This window comes from Pipistrellus kuhlii, unplaced genomic scaffold (assembly GCF_014108245.1).
Source record: "Pipistrellus kuhlii isolate mPipKuh1 unplaced genomic scaffold, mPipKuh1.p scaffold_m20_p_1, whole genome shotgun sequence".
NCBI lineage: Eukaryota > Metazoa > Chordata > Mammalia > Chiroptera > Vespertilionidae > Pipistrellus > Pipistrellus kuhlii.
In genome coordinates, this window is record NW_023425404.1 from 126272645 (window position 1) to 126292293 (window position 19649).

The 19649-nt window shown below is 39.7% G+C and overlaps 1 protein-coding gene and 1 pseudogene across 2 annotated transcripts in view; one reads left to right on the plus strand and one right to left on the minus strand.

The window, feature by feature from the left end:
- WDR37 (WD repeat domain 37) overlaps nucleotides 1-19649 on the minus strand; it is a 76245-nt gene that overhangs the window by 39479 nt on the left and 17117 nt on the right. For both annotated transcript variants that reach the window (XM_045588793.1, XM_036408361.1), the window contains exons 3-7: nucleotides 14091-14187; nucleotides 7532-7627; nucleotides 7159-7223; nucleotides 2482-2617; nucleotides 392-463 (exon numbers count right to left, since the gene is read on the minus strand). In XM_045588793.1, the coding sequence (XP_045444749.1) occupies nucleotides 392-463; nucleotides 2482-2617; nucleotides 7159-7223; nucleotides 7532-7627; nucleotides 14091-14187 (466 nt within the window). The remainder of the gene's footprint in view (nucleotides 1-391; nucleotides 464-2481; nucleotides 2618-7158; nucleotides 7224-7531; nucleotides 7628-14090; nucleotides 14188-19649) is intronic.
- Nucleotides 11667-13047, plus strand: LOC118708000 (annotated as a pseudogene).

Consider the following 19649-nt stretch of genomic DNA (forward strand, 5'->3'; position numbering starts at 1 on the left):
GGTCAGAACACTTGGACACACAAGGTGCATACACAGAAAGGGCAGGGAAGAGCTGCTGTGTTAACTAAGTACTAGTGGCAGGGAAGTGCCTGGGGCAGACAACAGCCTGCATTGGGTCTGATAAGGGGAAAGTGAATCTAGAGTGAATACGCAGTTTTTGACAAATAACACACATATTTCAGTTTCAAAACTATCTACCTGTGCCTGTCTGTGCAACATTAAATAAAACACAGACAACTCCTATCTGACATCAGTGAGCTGATCTTTCCCTTTGTGAAGCCTCCACTTAGAGGGATGGCATCTATCTGTCTGTCTATGAGAATGTCCCACTGTCCTGACACCAACTCAGCAAGCCTCCCATCTGGAGACCTATTTATGTAATAGCACTGACCTGATCCCACATGGCCAATGTACTTGATGAGGCACTTTCCTGTCTCAATGCTCCACAGCAAAGCTGTGTGATCTGCAAATTGAAACAAATAAGAAGAACTGAGCCATTGCCAGCTACATGGTCTTTTCAATAAAAGAATAAGACAAATATTCTAAACATGAGAAGTTACATTACCACTACTGTCTCTTGCAACTCTGATTTTACTATTCTGTAATTCAACTGATCAAAGAAAACACTTCCAGCCGAAACCGGTTTGGCTCAGTGGTAGAGCGTCGGTCTGCGGACTGAAAGGTCCCGGGTTCGATTCCGGTCAAGGGCATGTACCTTGGTTGTGGGCACATCCCCGGTAGGGGGTGTGCAAGAGGCAGCTGGTCGATGTTTCTCTCTCATCGACGTTTCTAGCTCTCTATCTCTCTCCTTTCCTCTCTGTAAAAAATCAATAAAAATATATTTAAAAAAAAAAAAGAAAGAAAGAAAGAAAGAAAACACTTCCAAAAAGATGGAAGAAGCTGGTGACTTGTCTTGGGTCATTTGCAGGCAAGGAGAAAAACCAGGGTCCTCAGTTCCTAGTTCACCGTTACAGACAGCACCCCACTGGAGGCTTAAATACAGAGGTCATTTACATCTCAGGTCCACTTTTCTAGTGAAATATTAAAACTTTTCAGATCACCTTGTAATATTCAAATGTAAATAGCATCTAAATAGTTAATTATTTGATGTTTAATAAATATTCCTTTAGACCTTTCCATTTATGGGCATAAGAAAAAGATAAAAAGTCGCCGAAGCCGGTTTGGCTAAGTAGATAGAGCGTTGTCTTGGGGACTGAAGGGTCCCAGGTTCGATTCCGGTCAAGGGCATATACCTTGGTTGTGGGCACAGTAGGGGCTGTGCAAGAGGCAGCTGGTTGATGTTTCTCTCTCATAGACGTTTCTAGCTCTCTATCCCTCTTCCTTCCTCTCTGTGGAAAATCAATAAAATATATTAAAAAAGAAAAAGAAAAAGATAAAAAGTAGACTTAATAGAAAAATCTGAAAAATAAATGCCAATTACCCAACTGAGATTTCAGAGATATCAGAAAAGGACCCTTGTTATTCTTCTTTATTAGTGGTAAATTCCTTAAATAATCTGGGATGCTCATGTACAAACAGAGTTTTAAACAAGAGAAAAAAGTTTTTTCATCATTCTAACTAGGTTTTACATTTTCTATTTCCACTTGAAAAGGCAGATTCTAGTAACTTGTCACAGCTGGAAAAATTCATTTTTAACAAGTGAGCACCATTTTAATTTTAGCAATTTTTAACTGAAGGGGCATTAATTAGACAGCTTTCAAAAAATGCCTTTTCTTTGGTGAGAAGATAGGGGTCTCAATAACGCCCACCCTGTGATTCCCAAAGGCAAACTCAGGGCAGCAGCAGCCTCACTCCCCTAAATCCTGGAACAGTAGTCCCCCTTCAGACCACACAGCACTTCCCTCAGCCACACCTTACAAGTGGGAAAAATGTGAAGTGTACTTTCAAAAGCAGATATAGTTAGCATAAATAACAAGAAAGCCAATAAAAAAAAAATAACTATTATGGCCCTAACCAGTTTGGCTCAGTAGATATAGCATCAGCCTGTGGACTGAAAGATCCCAGGTTCAATTTCAGTCAAAGATATGTACCTTGGTTGCGGGCACATCCCCAGTAGGAGGTGTGCAGGAGGCAGCTGATCAATGTTTCTCACTCATCGATGTTTCTAACTCTCTGACCCTCTCCCTTCCTCTCTATAAAAAATCAGTAAAATATATTGGGGGGGGAGGGGGAAATACCTAATATGTTTAAAAAATATCCCACCTTCTGCTGCCTTGAATAGTGATTCCTTAACAGAGTTGGCTATATACCCTGGAGACAGACATGGCATCACACCCACAGACTGAGAAAGGCCGGACAGGGCCATCAGAACTAAGCACCAAGTCAGGGCTTTGTATGAATGACTGCTCGGCCACATGTCTCCTCCCAGGGTCATTCTGCTACAACACCCAAAGGTCATTCATTCACACCAGCTGTTGTACAATCATGAGTGACAAGCAGCGGGGCTAGCTCTGGACTCACCAGCAGATGCAGTCCCCAGCACCACGGGCTGTGTTTTCGCCACACTGACATCCCAGATGCCATCCCTATGGCCAATGTACTCCTTCACAAGCTGGCACACAGCCCTTGATGTGGTGGCCTTGAAGCTGGAGACAATCTAAAATTGCAACAGGAAAGAATATTATAGATGATTAACTGAGCAAATGTTTTTTAAGTTAAAAAAAAAAGGATGTTTAGAAAATGCATAAATCATTGAACAGAATATTTAAAACACTAAAGGAACGTGACATAAATGCAAATAATGGAACTCATCCAGCTGGATATCACAAAGCAGGATTGAAGTCTTTACAAAGGTCCCAAAACCCCCCCACCAAGTCCCTCAAGCATTCCTACCATGAAAAGAAAAGCCTATTTATGTATTCCAAGTCACTCTTCCAAAATTCAAATCATCAAAAAATTTCCAAATTCTGGAAGATATACCCCAAACCCTTAACACTAATTACTTTTACTAGTGGGGACTTTCCTTGTGTTTCTTTTTGTTTTGGGGGACTGATACAAACCACATTATTTTTGGAAAACACCAAAAGTTGGACCCTCTAAACAAATGAGATCTTTCCAGCATTGTTTGATGAACACGAGCTTGATGACCCCACCATACTAGGAAGAGGCACAGGGCAGCCAGGGTGCAAGCAGCTCACAGCCAAGCACCACACAGGCCACAAGATGGTGCGACATCATCTAGCATGACACAAAGCAAACAATTCTCCCTTTCCGTATAAGGAAAAGTGGAAAGCATGTGAGGAAGACACTAATTCAACACAAAGAACTCTTCAGAATTTCACTTTTAAAATTATAAAATCAAGTGAAAAAGAAAAATCGGTGGCTTATACAGCTGTTTGAAACTCTGGGTTAGAAAATCCATAAAAAGATGTCTCAGTTCATTCTTAGTGAAAACACAACCCACTGTTGCATCAACTCGGGTGTGAGGGCCAAGTTATTCCTAACACAGCAGGTGACAGAACCAATGTGTTAGGAGACCCATTCTCACCAGCACCACACCCAGGTTCCGTATGACTTGACTTAAATATACATGGAATTACGAAAGGACCAGGTCAACCTCAAACCTTCTTCTTTTTGAAAGCTCATATCCTACTCAACCTAGTAAGATTGTCACTACAGGTGAAAACATTGTTAAGTGCCATTCATGTGTTAAATAATGTAACATTTAGAAAAGCGTGAGTGGAGAAACATGCACAGCCTACCCCCACAATAAGTGATAGCAAGTTTAATTTTCCAAGTCTACCATTTCTATACAGACCATATAAATATCAGAAATGAACAACTGAAGCCACATGCATCACTGAGCCTACGGGAACAGTAAGGACTGAGGGGCACTGACTCATAAAAACATTTCTGGTGGACTCCAGGAAGAGGTAACAGGCAGTCCAAGAACACTAACACATTGCTCCTAATGCCACTACAGAGTGACCACCTCTTAACTCTGTTCTTAAAAGTATTAACTGCTTAGCCACAATTGCAAGGACTGAACAACTCAGAGAAAACATTCATGACAGAAAAGCAACATGATGAAGCAACAAATGGATACTCACACATCCTAACTATCATTTTAACTGAGATATAATCTAGACTACTTTAACAAAATCCAATGTGTGAATGTTTTCACAAGTTTCTTTCAAGTGGTTTGCAGATTCAACTATCGTATCTGCCTTCCTTCTTCCTGGTTTGCTCAGTGAACTTCGGTTTTCCACTATGTCACCAAACACTTACCTACCTATCTGCTGAGTCAGAGGGGGAAAGTAATAAACCCAGAACACAGAGCCTATCTACTACACTGTATTAGCTCCTATCCAGAACATGCATGGCACCAATCAGAATACATTCTGATATCAGATCATTTCTCCCAATTTTAAATAATGTCATATATGTTCATTGTTATTCTTTAAGATGGGTATACTCACACTGTGCACAATGCTATAAAGATCATTACCCACATGCTTCTCATAAATTCAGATCAATTTCTAGTATCCAAAATGATTGGGCTTTATATATTTTTTTAAAGCAAAGTGTTATTGTATACACCTTACCTTTGCCCCAATCTTATTTTTCAATACTCATGGTAAGTAATAATTATATATAATCCTTTATTCCTCTACTTCAAAAATTATCAGTTCTCTGATAATTTTTGAAGTAGAGGAATAAAGGATTATATATAATTATTACTAGATGATTTATTTGGCTCAGTGGATAGACTGACAGCCTGCGAAATGAAGGCTTTGATTACCATCAAGGGCACATGCCCAGGTTGTGGGCTCAATACCCAGTAGGGGACATGCAGGAGACAGCCAATCAATGATTCCTTCTCATCACTGATGTTTCTCTCTCTCTCTCTCCCTTCCTCTCTGAAATCAATAAAAAACAAAATTATCGGAAAGTTTTGGCATTCTAAGATCTTATGTATATAAGTTAGAATTACTAAATAAACAATATAATCTCTCTATATATAAAAGCCTAAGCGACCGTTAAGACGGAACAACTGGAACGACCTGAATGATCAGTCACTATGACACACACTGACTACCAGGGGTCAGATGCTCAATGCATGAGCTGTTCCCTGGTGGTCAGTGCACTCCAACAGCCAAGCTCCCATGGCTGGTCAACATTCCCCAGTTCCTCCCTGCAGCCGGCCGACCAACCTCCCATGGCCCCTTACCCTTACCCCCGCGGGCCCAGCCCTGCCCCTGATGGGCCCTGATCAAAGATGGGGCTGGCCAGCCTGATCGCTGGCTATGCTGAGGGGCTCCACCCGTGCACGAATTCGGGCACCAGGCCTCTAGTACTCTAATAAGAAGTTAAATGAGGAAGAACACAACCTCACCAAATTTGAAAAAAGTTTAACATTTATTAAAAACTTCAAATCTAGTTAAGTTTAAGGTAAATACATTTTTAAAAAATTTTAACTGTTTACATTTCAAAGTTATTTAAAAGAAGAAAAAAAAAAAAAAAAACAGCCCTAACCAGTTAGGCTCAGTGAATAGAGTGTAGGCCTTCGGACCAAAGGGTCCCAGGTTCAATTCCAGTCAAGGGCACGTACTTGGTTGCAGGCTCCTCTCCAGCCCGGGCCCTGGGTTTTTCTGTCAATGAGGACACGGGGGCAACAGGCAATTCCTTCTTTCCTCTGTGCCTAAATTATAGACTCAAGGCTTGTGCAGGTGGCAACCAATCAATGTGTTTCTCTCACACACCAATGTTTCTCTCTGTCTCCCCCTCTCTCTTCTACTCTCCCTGGAAATCAATGGAAAAATATCTTTGGGTGAGGATTAACAACAACAACAAAAACACACACAAGAAAATGTCAGCAATACTCAGATTTTTAACTAAGAATTGCTAAAGACTTCCAAGTAAACAGAAAGACCAAGTCTGCTACATTAATTGCAGTTAATCTCATTTTGGACCTTAAGAGAAATAACTGTAAGCTCAGGGAACAAACTGGAAAAATAAAAAGTTAACAATAACTATTTATGTCTTTATGACAGACTCACCACAAATTTAAACTTTCCCTCAGGTTTAGAAAAGGAGTATGCCTTTGTTAAGGTTAGGTAATTTAATTTACATTTTGTATACTCAAAATACTCCAAAGCAGAGATGCATACAAAATTACCTCAAAATATTACTTCATAATGGTAATTCCTCATAAATATTTCCAAACTATTAAATCCTGCAACTTTAAGAAGATCAGAATAAGCCGAGACAGGTTTGGCTCAATGGATAGAGCGTTGGCTTGGGGACTGAAGGGCCCGGGTTCGATTCCGGTCAAGGGCATGTACCTTGGTTGCGGGCATATCCCCAGTGGGGGGTGTGCAAGAGGCAGCTGATCGATGACTCTCTCTCATCGATGTTTCTAACTCTCTGTCTCTCTCCCTTCCTCTCTGTGCAAAATCAATAAAATATATTTAAAAGAAAAAATAAAAAATAAATAAAAATAAAAAAAGAAGATCAGAATAAGATAATTTAAGAAAAAGCAAAATACCACACACACAAAAAAAAAAAAAAAAAAGCCTTGGAGACAAGACCTTCACTTCCTGATTATACTTGGAAAATTAGAGAAATTGAACTAAAACTTAACTATAGTTCAGAATGTAATTTGCCAACAGAGGGGTGAGGGAATGAATGGGGAGGAGTTGGGGAGTATAGGGGGGATGAGGACACATACCTTAATCAATAAAGAAGAAAAAAAAAAGAAAAGAAAAAAGAAAAAGTGCCCTGAAGTGGGAAAATGATGAAAATAGATATAGCATACCTATATAATTATATTTTATGTTGTTATTAAAATGTGTTTACAAAAAAAAATGTAATTTGCATTGCTTTATACCTATTTATTAGTATTCTCCAAATTCAGAGTCTCTGTATCAAGCCAAGTAATAATACAAAATATATCTTTCCTCAAAAACAAACAAATTTACTGATGCATAATATAGTAACTTCAACAAGTATTAGTATCTTGGTATCTATATGCTGTGGCCATTTAACAAATCTATCCTTCTAAAAACTGACTTAATACCAGAAGTTTATCTTTTCCTATCAGACATATCTAATTAAAAATATGCAACTTTGAGTATACAATACATATGCCCACCTTAAGTACCATATGACTGGCCCAGGAGCCAGCGCCTTGCATACCTTACTAGTGGAGGCCTTGTAAGTGGTCTTCAGCTTCTGAGAAAGCTGGCTGGTACTGTGACTGGCTGCCGAGACAGAGAATCGACAATCAATACAGCCATACAATTAAGGAGCCACCAACTTTCAGAGCTGGGATATAACTGCAGTCATTAATGGGATCGTCCATTTCACATAGGTAAGACAGTGCAATTGGGAGGGTTGTCTGTTCATTCGGACACAGGGACAACAGGAAATTCCTTCTTTCCTCTGTGCCTACACCTAAATTATAGACTCAAGTAGTGCTGATCATAAAATCAATGAATTATGTCCTACATTAAATTCCAAATTCCCCCCATGTAATCTGCAAGGCACCATTCACAAGTACCCCCCTTACCTTTAGTTTTCAGTTGGCCCTTACTCAGTTCTGCCCCATCGATCACTTGTCCTTCAGCAGCTAAACGCTCATTAAGAGTCTCAATTTCTCTACGCACTGGAAATAAAATTAAAAATGTAAGTTAAAATGTGTTCCTAGCTGGTTTGGCTCACTGGGTAGAGCATCAGCCTGCAGATTGAGGGATCAAGGGTTCAATTCCAGCCAAGGGCACATGCCCGGGTTGCAGGCTCTATCCCCAAAGGGGGGTGGTATGCAGGAGGCAGATGATCAATGATTCACTCTCTCTCCCTCTCCTTTCCTCTTTGAAATCAATTTTTTAAAATGTTGTTTATAAAAAGAGTTAAAATGTATACTTTTTGTTTAAATATATTGACCACTTCCAAACATTGAGCACATAAAAATGCTACCCTGTTTCCCCGAAAATAAGACAGTGTCTAATATTAATTTTTGCTCCCAAAGATGGGCTAGGTCTTATTTTCAGGGGATGTCTCTTTTTCCATGAAGAATATGGTACACATTTATTGTTAAATGAAAATAAAGGAAATTTATTACCTGTATACAGTATGGTAGTACAGTAGTTGTCAACACAAACCAGACAAACTGTGAATCCTACAGTATTAAGAATTTACTCATTTATTCAATGACAATCATGTCATCATCTTCTGGAACATCATCATAACAATCCAATTCCTGAATTTCCTGGTGAATTTCTTGTGACTCCATTTCTTTCAGAATCAGTGAACCAAATCTCTCACGTTTAGCCTAGGGGGGCCTTATTTTCAGGGGATGCCTTATATTTCACCCAGAAGGAAACCTGTAAGTAGGTCTTATTTTCGGAAGATGTCTTATTTTCGGGGAAACATGGTATATATTGGTATTTTCTAAACAAAGACTTTAATAATACCCTATTAACAAAATCAGTTTATAGAGTTCTTAAAAAATTCAAGACATGATTCCAAAAATAGAAACTGGCTCTCATCAAGCAGAGCTGTTGGATTTTCAATGTAATTTTTTCCCCTTGTATTTTATTCTATATATTTAAAAACATAATCCTGATATTGTCCAAAACTAAATGTAATATTACAGTGTAACTGAGGACAATGAAATCAAGGGGAAAAAAACATAAAATAAAAAAACATAATCAGCCCTAACCAATTTGGCTCAGTGGATAGAGTGATGGCCTGCGGACTGAAGAGTCCAGGTTCGATTCCAGTCAAAGGCATGTATAGATGCTATTATCTCGCTGTTTCCACACTCTGCAGATGAGAAAAGAGACCAGTGGGGGAAGGACTTATCCAAGGACACAACCAACTGTAGCCTTGCAGCTGGTCCCTGTCTGACCACAAATTCCACCACTAAGGCTATGAGCCTGCCATGCTGCCTCCCAGGCCTGGACAAGATCAGTTCAGACTAATGTGAGGCCAAGTGTCTGGGTGAAAGTGCAAATGAGATCAATTAGAAAGAAGACCAAGCACAAAAGGCTCTGAACAAATCCAGTCTGAGCAATTTCAACTCTACCTCACAGGCAATAGGCAGTCACTGACCCTCCCACATAAGTCATCTGTAAATCCTACAGTTTTTCTTGAAAGACTGTACAAATTCATAAAACACAAGGCCTTAGATCACAATGGAAATTCAGCAATACTTGGATCCATACAACTGTGATACTAAAAAAAATGTTTAAAATCAGATGCAGTACTTAATACCTAATTTTATCTTATAAAATGCTGGAATAATTCCTTCCTCTGTAAATTTTTAAGATGGCCTTTCAAGGAAAATCCAATATCAAAACGTTAAATTTTCTAGTAACAAAGTTTAAATGACATAAGATTACACTTAGTTCTAGGGTAAAAATATTCTAATAATATAAAAGCTATTTATTAGTAATGAATTTTTAGAATCAATTTATAAAAGACCTGGTTATGGTTAAAACTTTTACAAACACAAACCCTGGAAAATAACAAAAACTGGCAAGTAATAGAGCAGTGAGGGGTAAAGGACACATTTCCTAACATTTTGCAAAGTATGACTTCATGTAAACTAAACAGAGCAAAACAGATTAAGTTCATAAAACAATTACTTGAAGAACTAAGAGCAAAAAATGCAGCAAATGTTTTCCTTTGCACAGTGGGATGGGTTAACACGCAGAATAATGACAGATATGTTTCTTTTTTACTCTGCTTGTTTCTTCAAGGCAGCGATTACCAAAGCTGTGTCATAACAGGCATACTGGTGTGCCACAAGAATTTTTAAAATATGCAATATCTGACTATTTTGTCAGGGGCACTGACCTCTTTTCCCTTAAATTGTCACATAAAAAATAAATAAATAAGAGCCTATAGAGAACGCCTGGAAAGGCACACGAGCATTTCTTTAATTACTGCCAGCTGAATCCAGTGGGTTCCGGAGTCCGGGAAATGCCCTCGCCAGAGGCAGGTGTGTGGTCAGCTTGACCTTAGCCTCAGGCATCTGGGGGTAGGTTTCAAGCACCAGGAACAAACAAGATTATCTGGCCCAACCAGAAGTGAGGATTATAAGGAACCTACAAGAATGCACATAATCTCCTTTGTCTTGGGCTTTATTAAAACTTCCAGGGATTTGCTGTATAAAATAAACTCTGGGTCCCAGTCTCTCCATCAGAAGAGAGTGGTCCCTCCCAGTCCCAGCTTTCCCTACTATATTTGTGTCTGACTCTTTCATTTTCTCAATCCCCAGTCACCACTACTCAGGAACCGGACCGCTTTCTAGCCTCACTAGCCGGACACGAAGAAGAAATATTTATATCTAACAGCCAACACAACAATAGCCATCTGGTGTGAATAAATAAAAATTGTACCTATTTATTTTATCAGATTGGCAAAAAATGTATTTTTTGGTGTGCCACAGAATATTTAGTTTATGTGTGCCATGAGATGAAAATGGTTGAAAATCACTACTTTAAGGAAATGAAGGAAATGCTTCTAAAATAAAAATTTTTTAATGTTTTTCAATTAGTTTATATTCAATATTTTGTATTAGTTTCAGATGAATAGAAATTGTTTTTTCAAAAAAAAACTAAAGACAAGAGAAAGAATATATGCATCCCTATGTTCATAGCAACACAATTTACAATAGCTAAGATCTGGAAACAGCCTTAAAATGCCCATCAGATGAGTGGATTAAAAACCTGTGGTACATGTACACGATAGAATACTATGCTGCTGTAAAAAAGAGAGAACTCTTACCATCTGCAACAGGGTGGCTGGACCTGGAGAGCATTATGCTAAGCCAGTCAGTCCACTAAAGCTAAGTATCACATGATCTCACTCATTTGTGGAATATAATGAACAACATAAACTGATGAACAAAAATAGATCCAGAGACACAGAAACATCAAACAAATTATCAAACCTTGGAGAGAGGGCAGGGAAGGAGGGAGGGGGAAGACCACACAATGGACACAGACAGTAGGGAGGTGAGAGCCTGTATTGGGGGGCAGGAATGAGTGAGAAGAGATCAATGGGGGAAAAGAGAGTCACAGAAAACTTTCAACAATGAAGAATTTTTTTAAAAAAAGAAACTAAAAACAAGCCCTGGCTGGCTTCATTCAGTGGTTAGAACATCAGCCTGCTCTAACAATGAGTGTTTTTAGTTTCGATTCTGGTCAAAGGCACATACCCTGAGTTACAGGTTCATTCCCAGCATCACGCAGGGCATGTGCAGAAAGCAACCAAACCAATCAATGTATCTCTCTCACATCAATGTCTCTCTTTCTCTGTCTCTTTCTCTTTTTCTCTCCCTTCCTCTCTCGCTCTCTTCCTCCCACCCGGTTCCCTCTCTTCCACTATCTCTAAAAATAAAAATAAAAAAAATAAAAGGCCCAGGCCGGTTTGGCTCAGTGGATAGAGCGTCGGCCTGCTGACTGAAGGGTCCCGGGTTCAATTCCAGTCAAGGGGCGTGTGCCTTGGTTGCGGGCACATCCCCAATGGGGGATGTGCAGGAGGCAGCTGATTGATGACTCTATCTCATTGATGTTTCTAGCTCTCTATCCCTCTCCCTTCCTCTCTGTAAAAAAATCAATAAAATGTATTTTAAAAAAAAATCAAAGATCACCCTTGGGTGAGAATTTAAAAAAAAAAAAAAATCTAAAAACAAGATGTCCAACTTTGAGGATCAGGTGTCGAATGAGAAGGTACACATAACTGCTAAATTCATCACTCATGCAGCCCCCCAGAGGAATTTATTGAAGCATTCTATATAATAAAGACATAGTATGCAAATTGACCCTCATGCCCTCATAAAATGGCTCCCAACGACCTGGTAAGAGATGACCAAAAGAGTGAACAAGCACAGTGCATGGAGGGACCAGGCCAGCAGGGAGGTGATTAGGCTGGCAGTAAGGGATGACCAGGCCTGAGGAGGGGGGGGCAGTTAGGAGAGAACAGGCTGGCATGGGGTGGGGGGCGGGGAAACAGTTGGGGCAACCAGGCGGGGGGGGGGGGGGGGGGGGGGGGCAATTGGGAGTGACCAGCCTGGCAGGAAGGGGGCAGTTAGGTGCAACCAGGCAGGCAGGCAGGTGAGCAATTAGGTGCCAGCAGTCCAGGATTGTGAGAGGGATGACCCAGATTGGAGAGGATGGAGGCTAGGCTGAGAGGACCCCATCCTACCCCCCACCCCCAACACAAATTTCGTGCACCAGGACTCTAGTTCAAAAATGCCCAGCTACTTCTTAAAAATGAATGACCATTTCCTTGAGGAAAGGGCAACACATGCATTTGCCCAGTATAATATGGATCAGTTCACACCTATAGAAATAGGATATGAAGATCAAGTCTCAATTACAAAACAGTGACCTGGATAATAGCAAATTTTTCAATCCAAGAAACAAAATTTCCTTTAAATTTAATTAATTACAGAAAGAAGCAGATTACTTCCAGCCAGAGGAAGTACTATATAGTAGATGGAGGTCTGAAGTCTTTGAGAGAATCCTGTGACAGCACTTAACAGGCCTGTGTGAAAGATCATTATTTCAATGGCTTCTGTGCTGTTTATGTTAAACTATTGATGGGAAACAGACCATTATTGCATGTATTGAAAGCCACTAGTTTCAGCCTAAAAACTTCTGGAATGGTTATTGAACATCACAATGAAAGTTCACCATCACACTACCTACAGCCCAGGAGATTGGAGTACTTAAGATTCAGATTCATTATTATGAATATGGCAGTGTTCAACTGGTTAGTCATAAAGATGTACAAGATTCAGTAACTGTTTCGAATGAAGTCCAAACTACCAAGGAGTTTATTAAAACCAGAGAGCATGCAGAAAATGAGTATCAGACAGCAATTAGCAAAAACCATCAAACAATGCCAGATACCATATTCAAGGCCTTGTGCCGGCAGCTTCCAGTTACCAACACCAAAATTGACTGGAACAAGATACTCAGCTATAAGACTGGCAAAGAGCCACAGCCAGTTTGGCTCAGTGGATAGAGCATTGGCCTGCAAACTGAAGGGTCACAAGCCCAACAACCAGTGTATGTGCCATGACCATGAATCAAACTGTAACCTCCTAGTTTATAGATCAGTGCTCAACCACTGAACCATGACAGCTGGGCAGCATTTTTATTTCAAATAAAATATATTGGTATTGTTTAAAAAGAAACACACACACACCAAAAAAACTAAAGACAAACTAATTAAAAATTATTTTGATTTACCTTTAACTAATAAGTCAAACAGATAATACATTTTTAAAAATTCTCAAAATACAGTATTTAGCCCTAACTGGCTTGGCTCAGTGGATAGAGTGCCAGCCTGTGGACTGAAGGGTCCCAGGTTTGATTCCGGTCAAGGGCATGTACCTTGGTTGGAGGCACATCCCCAAGAGAGGGTGTGCAGGAGGCAGCTGATAAGATGTTTCTCTCTCATTGATGGTTCTCTCTATCCCTCTCTGTAAAAAATCAATAAAATATATTTTTTGAAAAATATAGTATATTTTAAATTTAAAAAGAAAACCATGAATTAATGTTTATAATTTACAGTATACTTTAAGATGCATTTACTTTTTATGAAATCATAATTCAGATCAGCAGGTGTGGTCAGCATAACACTGCCCACCCCAAAGATAACCTGTGAACATGTGACCTCAGGGCCAAAGGGCCCTGCAGGTATGACTAAGGTGAAGAACCACTGATGGGAAGATCAACTTGCATGACTCAGGTGATCTATCCTTCCCACATGCCCTTAGGAGTGGGTCAGAAATGACAGAGGAGTGATGAGCCACAGAGTGTGCAGGCTCTACACGCTGGGAACACCAGCAAAAACGTAGGGACACTGTCCTCACTCCAAGTAAATGAAATCTGCCACAAGCCAAACAAACAGGAGGAACACAGCTCTGCCCACACCTGATTTTAGTCTGCAGAGCTGTAAGGTAATAAATTGTGTTATTCAAAGCCACTAATCTTAATATGGCAGCAAAAAGAAAAGGAGTACTGTGGTGAATGTTCACCCACAAATTTGACTCTCAAAGATTTTTAAGTTAAAAGTTATAAAAGTATATTAAGAGAGGAAATACTCACATTCTAAGTTTTCAATATAAAGATTTTCAAATTCTCTTTCTATTTGACCAAACAGTTCCAAAAGTGTACTGCGAACTGAGGAAGGCAGTTTAGAATCCTGTAGAAAAAGAAGATTTTGTTTAAAATGTATAAATGAATGACAAACTCTGATACCAAATACCAATATATTTTTTCCAAAATGAATTATCTTTTATCTTAAGCTTTTATATCTTTAGATGTTTTATTTCTTAGACATAAAATGCTTACAGAACTTTGTCTCAAATTTCTATAGATAAAACTAAAATCTACTTCTACAAATGGTTACCCAGGAAAATATGGGATTCAAGAATAAGCATTTCTGCCAAAATCAGTTTGGCTCAATGGATAGAGCGGCCTGCAGACTGAAAGGTCCTGGGTTCGATTCCAATCAAGGGCATATACATGGTTGCAGGCACATCCCCAGTAGGGGGGTGTGCAAGAGGCAGCTGGTCGATGATTCTCTCTCATAGATGTTTCTAACTCTCTATCCCTCTCTCTTCCTCTCTGTAAAAAATCAATAAAATATATTTTAGAAAAAAAAGAATAAGCATTTCTGTCCTAAGCAAGTTTGGTTCAGTGAATAGAGTGTCGGCCTGCAGACTAAAGGGTTCCAGGTTCAATTAAGGTCAAGGGCACATGCCTGGGCTGAGGGCTCAATCCCCAGTGGGGGGTATCCAGGAGGCAGCCAATCAATGATTCTCTCTCATTATTGATGTTTATATTCTCTCTAAATTCAATAAAAATATACTTTAAAAAAATAAGCATTTCTTTGAAATAACAGAATTGTTGTTGTTTTTTTACAAGGGAGGAAGTAAGCCTACCTTATTTTAAAAATTCCAAATTTGTAGCGAAGGCATGCAGTTCTCATAAATAAAATTATATTATGTCCTGACCAGGGTGGCTCAGTTGGTTGGAGCACTGTCCCATACACCATAAGGTCATGGGTTTGCTTCCCAATTTAGGACCTAGGTTATGGGTCAATCCCTAGTCAGGGAGCATATGGGACATAACTGACCCATGTTTCTCATTCTATCTTCCTGTCTCTATAAAATTAATGACTATATCTTTGGGTGAGGATTTAATTATATTATAAATAGCCTTTAAATTCTATCATGTGGTATTATAAATTAATTTAGTAAGTTATATATTAATAGAAATTGTGCCTTATAGAATCCTCATGTCCACTGTAACTCTATGTAATACCTAAAAGATTATCATGAGAAGAGAAAAAAGAAAAATGTCACTTGTAAAAGCAAACCTTATATCAATTAGCCAAAACCAGTTTGGCTCAGTGGATAGTGTCGGCCTGCGGACTGAAAGGTCCCAGGTTCAATTCCGGTCAAGGGCATGTACCTTGGTTGCGGGCACATCCCCAGTAGGGGGTGTGCAGGAGGCAGCTGATCAATGTTTCTAACCTTCTATCCTTCTCTTTCTCTCTGTAAAAAAATTAATAAAATATATATATTTTTAAAAACATATCAATTAAATGAAACCATTACCATGTAAGTTCCCAGTTAGCTCCTGGTGCCTGCATGCCTCAGCACGTGCTCTGCACACCTCCAGTTCCATCTAAACCTCATGGAAAGTCAGTGTGAAGAAGCAACATCTCAGCTAAATTTTTAGGTATGGTAAGTGAGTAAGCAGTGCCCTAGGCACCAACTGTGTTCACAAGCATTTACCTTCCAGACACAGCTAATAACAGGGAGACTGACACAGTCTACATTCTATTCTAATTTCCTAAGGACATGGCCGAGTATGTAGAGTATCTTCTGTGTGAACCCCCCTTCCCGGCACTTAAGAGTATTCTTAAGCAAAATTCTTAATATGTATTTCTAAAAACATATTTTAATACTTTAACTGCTGACACAGTAATTTTCTAAGTGGTTTTTCAAATTTATATGCAGAACAAACTTTTTGATGTTTAGTGAGTTGTAAATATATATTACATCTATTAAATTCCTTCATATTAACTTCTTAGGAAGACAAGAATTTTAGGCAAAATGATCTCTAATGACATAAGCATTATACCAGTATGTTTTGAAGTAATCACAGAATGCTCAAGTAAATTTTACAAGCTACCACTTGAAAATATATGTAAAGCCTTGTTTATAAATTGAATCTGATAGAACTGGTTCACATAGCCTCTCTCAATATCCCTCTAAAATACCAATAAAAAAAATAAAAATAAAAAAGAAATAAAAACTTAAACAATGAAATATAAACTAAACTAATCCAGTACAATTAATATTTAACACACTGTCTGCCCCGCCTCATGGCCCTTGCCTAGTCTCTTCCCTCTCCATGCCATGTTCTTGCAGAACCAGAACCCCTCATTCATTCAGCCCTCCTCAGAGTGTCACCTGGAAGCTTTCTGACTCTCAAGGCCCAATCTCTTGTCTATCAATTCCAACTCACCTACACCCACAATGTTTAAGATCCTTACGCAGCCACTGAAATGTTACATTTACTTAAATAAACGCCTCTTAAAATGTAATTGTAATGGAGATAAAACTAAGATGTCAGTGTTAATGTCACTTTATAAAATAAAGACAATCAAGAAACAAGGTGTAGTGAAATGAGAACTTTTCCACTAGAGGGCAAGAGGCCTGACAGAGCTCCTTCTGATCTTTCCTAACAGCTCTTCTAGTGCCATTTGACTTCACGGACCCTGACTGAGGAATTTAACTTATAGTATCACTTGAGAAAACTCCCAACAGAAAAACTACTATGATTCAGTAAAGCTTTTAAAGGGATTTACATTTTACCTCAGCAGCATGTACTTGGATAAAGGACGACCCTCAATGAACGCTCCATGCGCACAGAGATTTAGTCACCCTCTGGAACTACAGACTTCTCATCCCTGAGCTAAGCACTCCTTCCTAAACTACTCCCAACTCATGAATCTACGAGGTAATTTACTATAGCTTCTTCACACTAATCTTCACTATTGATACTGCTTTCCCACAAACTCAAAGAGCATAACTGTAACCTCCTCTAGAGAATGATGACCTATTGTTCAACTCAAACTCACTGGTAAAATCAACCACCTGTGCTCTCAGACCCCTCTGCTTACAACCACTAAGACAACTGCTTGCCCCCACACCACTGCTACCATCCTCCCGCTGCTCAACCAGGCAAAGCACCTCAAACCAGCCTTTCAGGACACTGGACTCATCAACAAGTAGGCACCATGCAAGGAACACTGGCGACACCACGATGAGGGTCAGGAGCAGTGCTAGGCTGTGCAGCTTAAAGGCCTTCACAAAAGGTTACCCTGAGATCCAATTACCCATGATGCTACATCACAATGGAGGGCAGGCCCTCAGAGGCCAAGAGAACACACATACCTCATATGGCAGTTCATGCTAGGAAATGCTAGCAAAGGATATAGACTTTTTCACTGCTAGAAATGTAAATAAATATAACAATTAAAAAATCATATCTTGCCGAAACCGGTTTGGCTCAGTGATAGAGCGTCGGTCTGCGGACTGAAAGGTCCCAGGTTCGATTCAGTCAAGGGCATGTACATTGGTTGCGGGCATATCCCCATTAGGGGGTGTGCAAGAGGCAGCTGGTCGATGTTTCTCTCTCATCGACGTTTCTAGTTCTCTATCTCTCTCCCTTCCTCTCTGTAAAAAATCAATAAAATATATATATATTTTTTTTTAAATCGTATCTTAGTAGTGGCCAATGTGGCTCAGTTGGTGGTATACCGTCCCTTATACCAAAAGGTCAAAGGTTTGCTTCCCGGTCAGGGCACATAAGTTTGCAGGTTGGATCCCCAATCAGGGTGCATACCGAAGCAACTGATCAATGTTTCTCTCTCCACCCCCCTCCTTTTCTCTCTCTCTCTCTCTAAATCAAATTTAAAAAAAAAAATTATCATCAGGTAAGAATTGAAAAAAAAATTATCGTAGACTATTTACCTGCACTGACCAACATGGTAGCCAGTAGCTCCATTTAACTATTTAAATGTAAGTTAATTAAATTTTTTTAAATTCCTCAGTCACAGGAGAGACACCTAAGACTTATGGCTGCTATATCGGATAGCAAAGATCTAGAACATTCATCATAGAAGGTCCACTGCACAGCTCTGGTTCAAACTCTTTCCTAAGAGTTATGAGCTGTGTTCCCACAAACTCATGTGCAGAAGTCCTGACCCTCCTGCATCTCAGAACATGACTTTATTCAGAGCTACAGTGACTGAGGTAAAATAGGGTCACTGGGATGGTCCTAACCCAATCTGACTAGTGCCCTTATCAGAAGGGGATGAAAACACAGCCACATACAGATGGACAACCATGTGAAGACACGAGTAGGAAACAACCATCTATAAGCCAAGGGGCCTCAGGAGAAATTGCCCACACCTTGATCTCCAACTTTCAGCCTCCAAGACTATTATTTAGAACTTTATTCTATGTGGTACTTTGTTATGGTCACCCAAGCTCACTAATACACTAAGAATGTCTATGTGGTACTTTGTTATGGTCACTCAAGATCACTAACACACTAAGAATATCAAACCCATTTTGGAGGCACCTTAAAGTCTATGGTTTTTATTTCTAATACTGTTAAAATGTAATTTCTTTTATAAAGCAGAACAAAGTATTTGTTCATTTATTTATCCATTCAATACGTATTAACAGGGTTCTAACTGAATATTTACTACGTGATAAGGTTCTTTTTGTGTTTTTACACTATGTTCTGAGTATGCACTGCTGCCCTCCTAGAAGCTATATCCCGGAGGCCCAGAAATCAGAGTACCAGGCAGGTTCTAATATGATCCAACATTCCAATGAGCCAATTTCTCAGATTTTAGCCTTATTTTCCTGTTATATTATGGCTGATGAATTAGTTATAATTGTGAAGGAACAGTCACAAAACTATATGTATGTATGCTTCTCTACATGCTTACCTATACAATTATGAATATGTATTACATATAATCTATTTTATTATCAAATATACTTTTAGGTCTCACAATATCCTTTAAAAACTAACACATTTTTGGAGAATCCAAGATGGCTGCACAGGTAAACACCTAGCCGCAGCCGCACACAACAATTTCAATAAAATACAACTAAAATATAAAATGGACATTACCCAGAACTACAGGAAAGTCGACTGACTGGAAATTCTACAACGAGAAGCAAGGAGAAAACCAGAAGAAAGAGAGGAGGAGCTGTAAAAGCCTAAGGTACGGAGACACACGTGTGGAGAGGACAGAGCCGGAGAGGAGGGGCAGCTGAGTGCCTGGCTGGTGTTCCCTAGCTGGAAGGACATAAACGCTCGGACTGTGCTGTTCCAAATGCTCTGAACCCCAGTTCTAGGCCAGACCCTGGGGACCCAGACTCAGAGGGAGCTGGGCTGTAAGGCGGAACCCCTGGGAAGCGGCGAAAGGAGGTCCCGGAGGCGCGCACAATGCGCACAGAGAAGAGGCGGTTGGCTGTGCCGCGGGATTGCCCTGGCGGGAAGGAGACAGGGGCTCCAGACTGCTCTGAACGCCACCTCCAACCCCACTTCCAACTGAACTGAACCCCA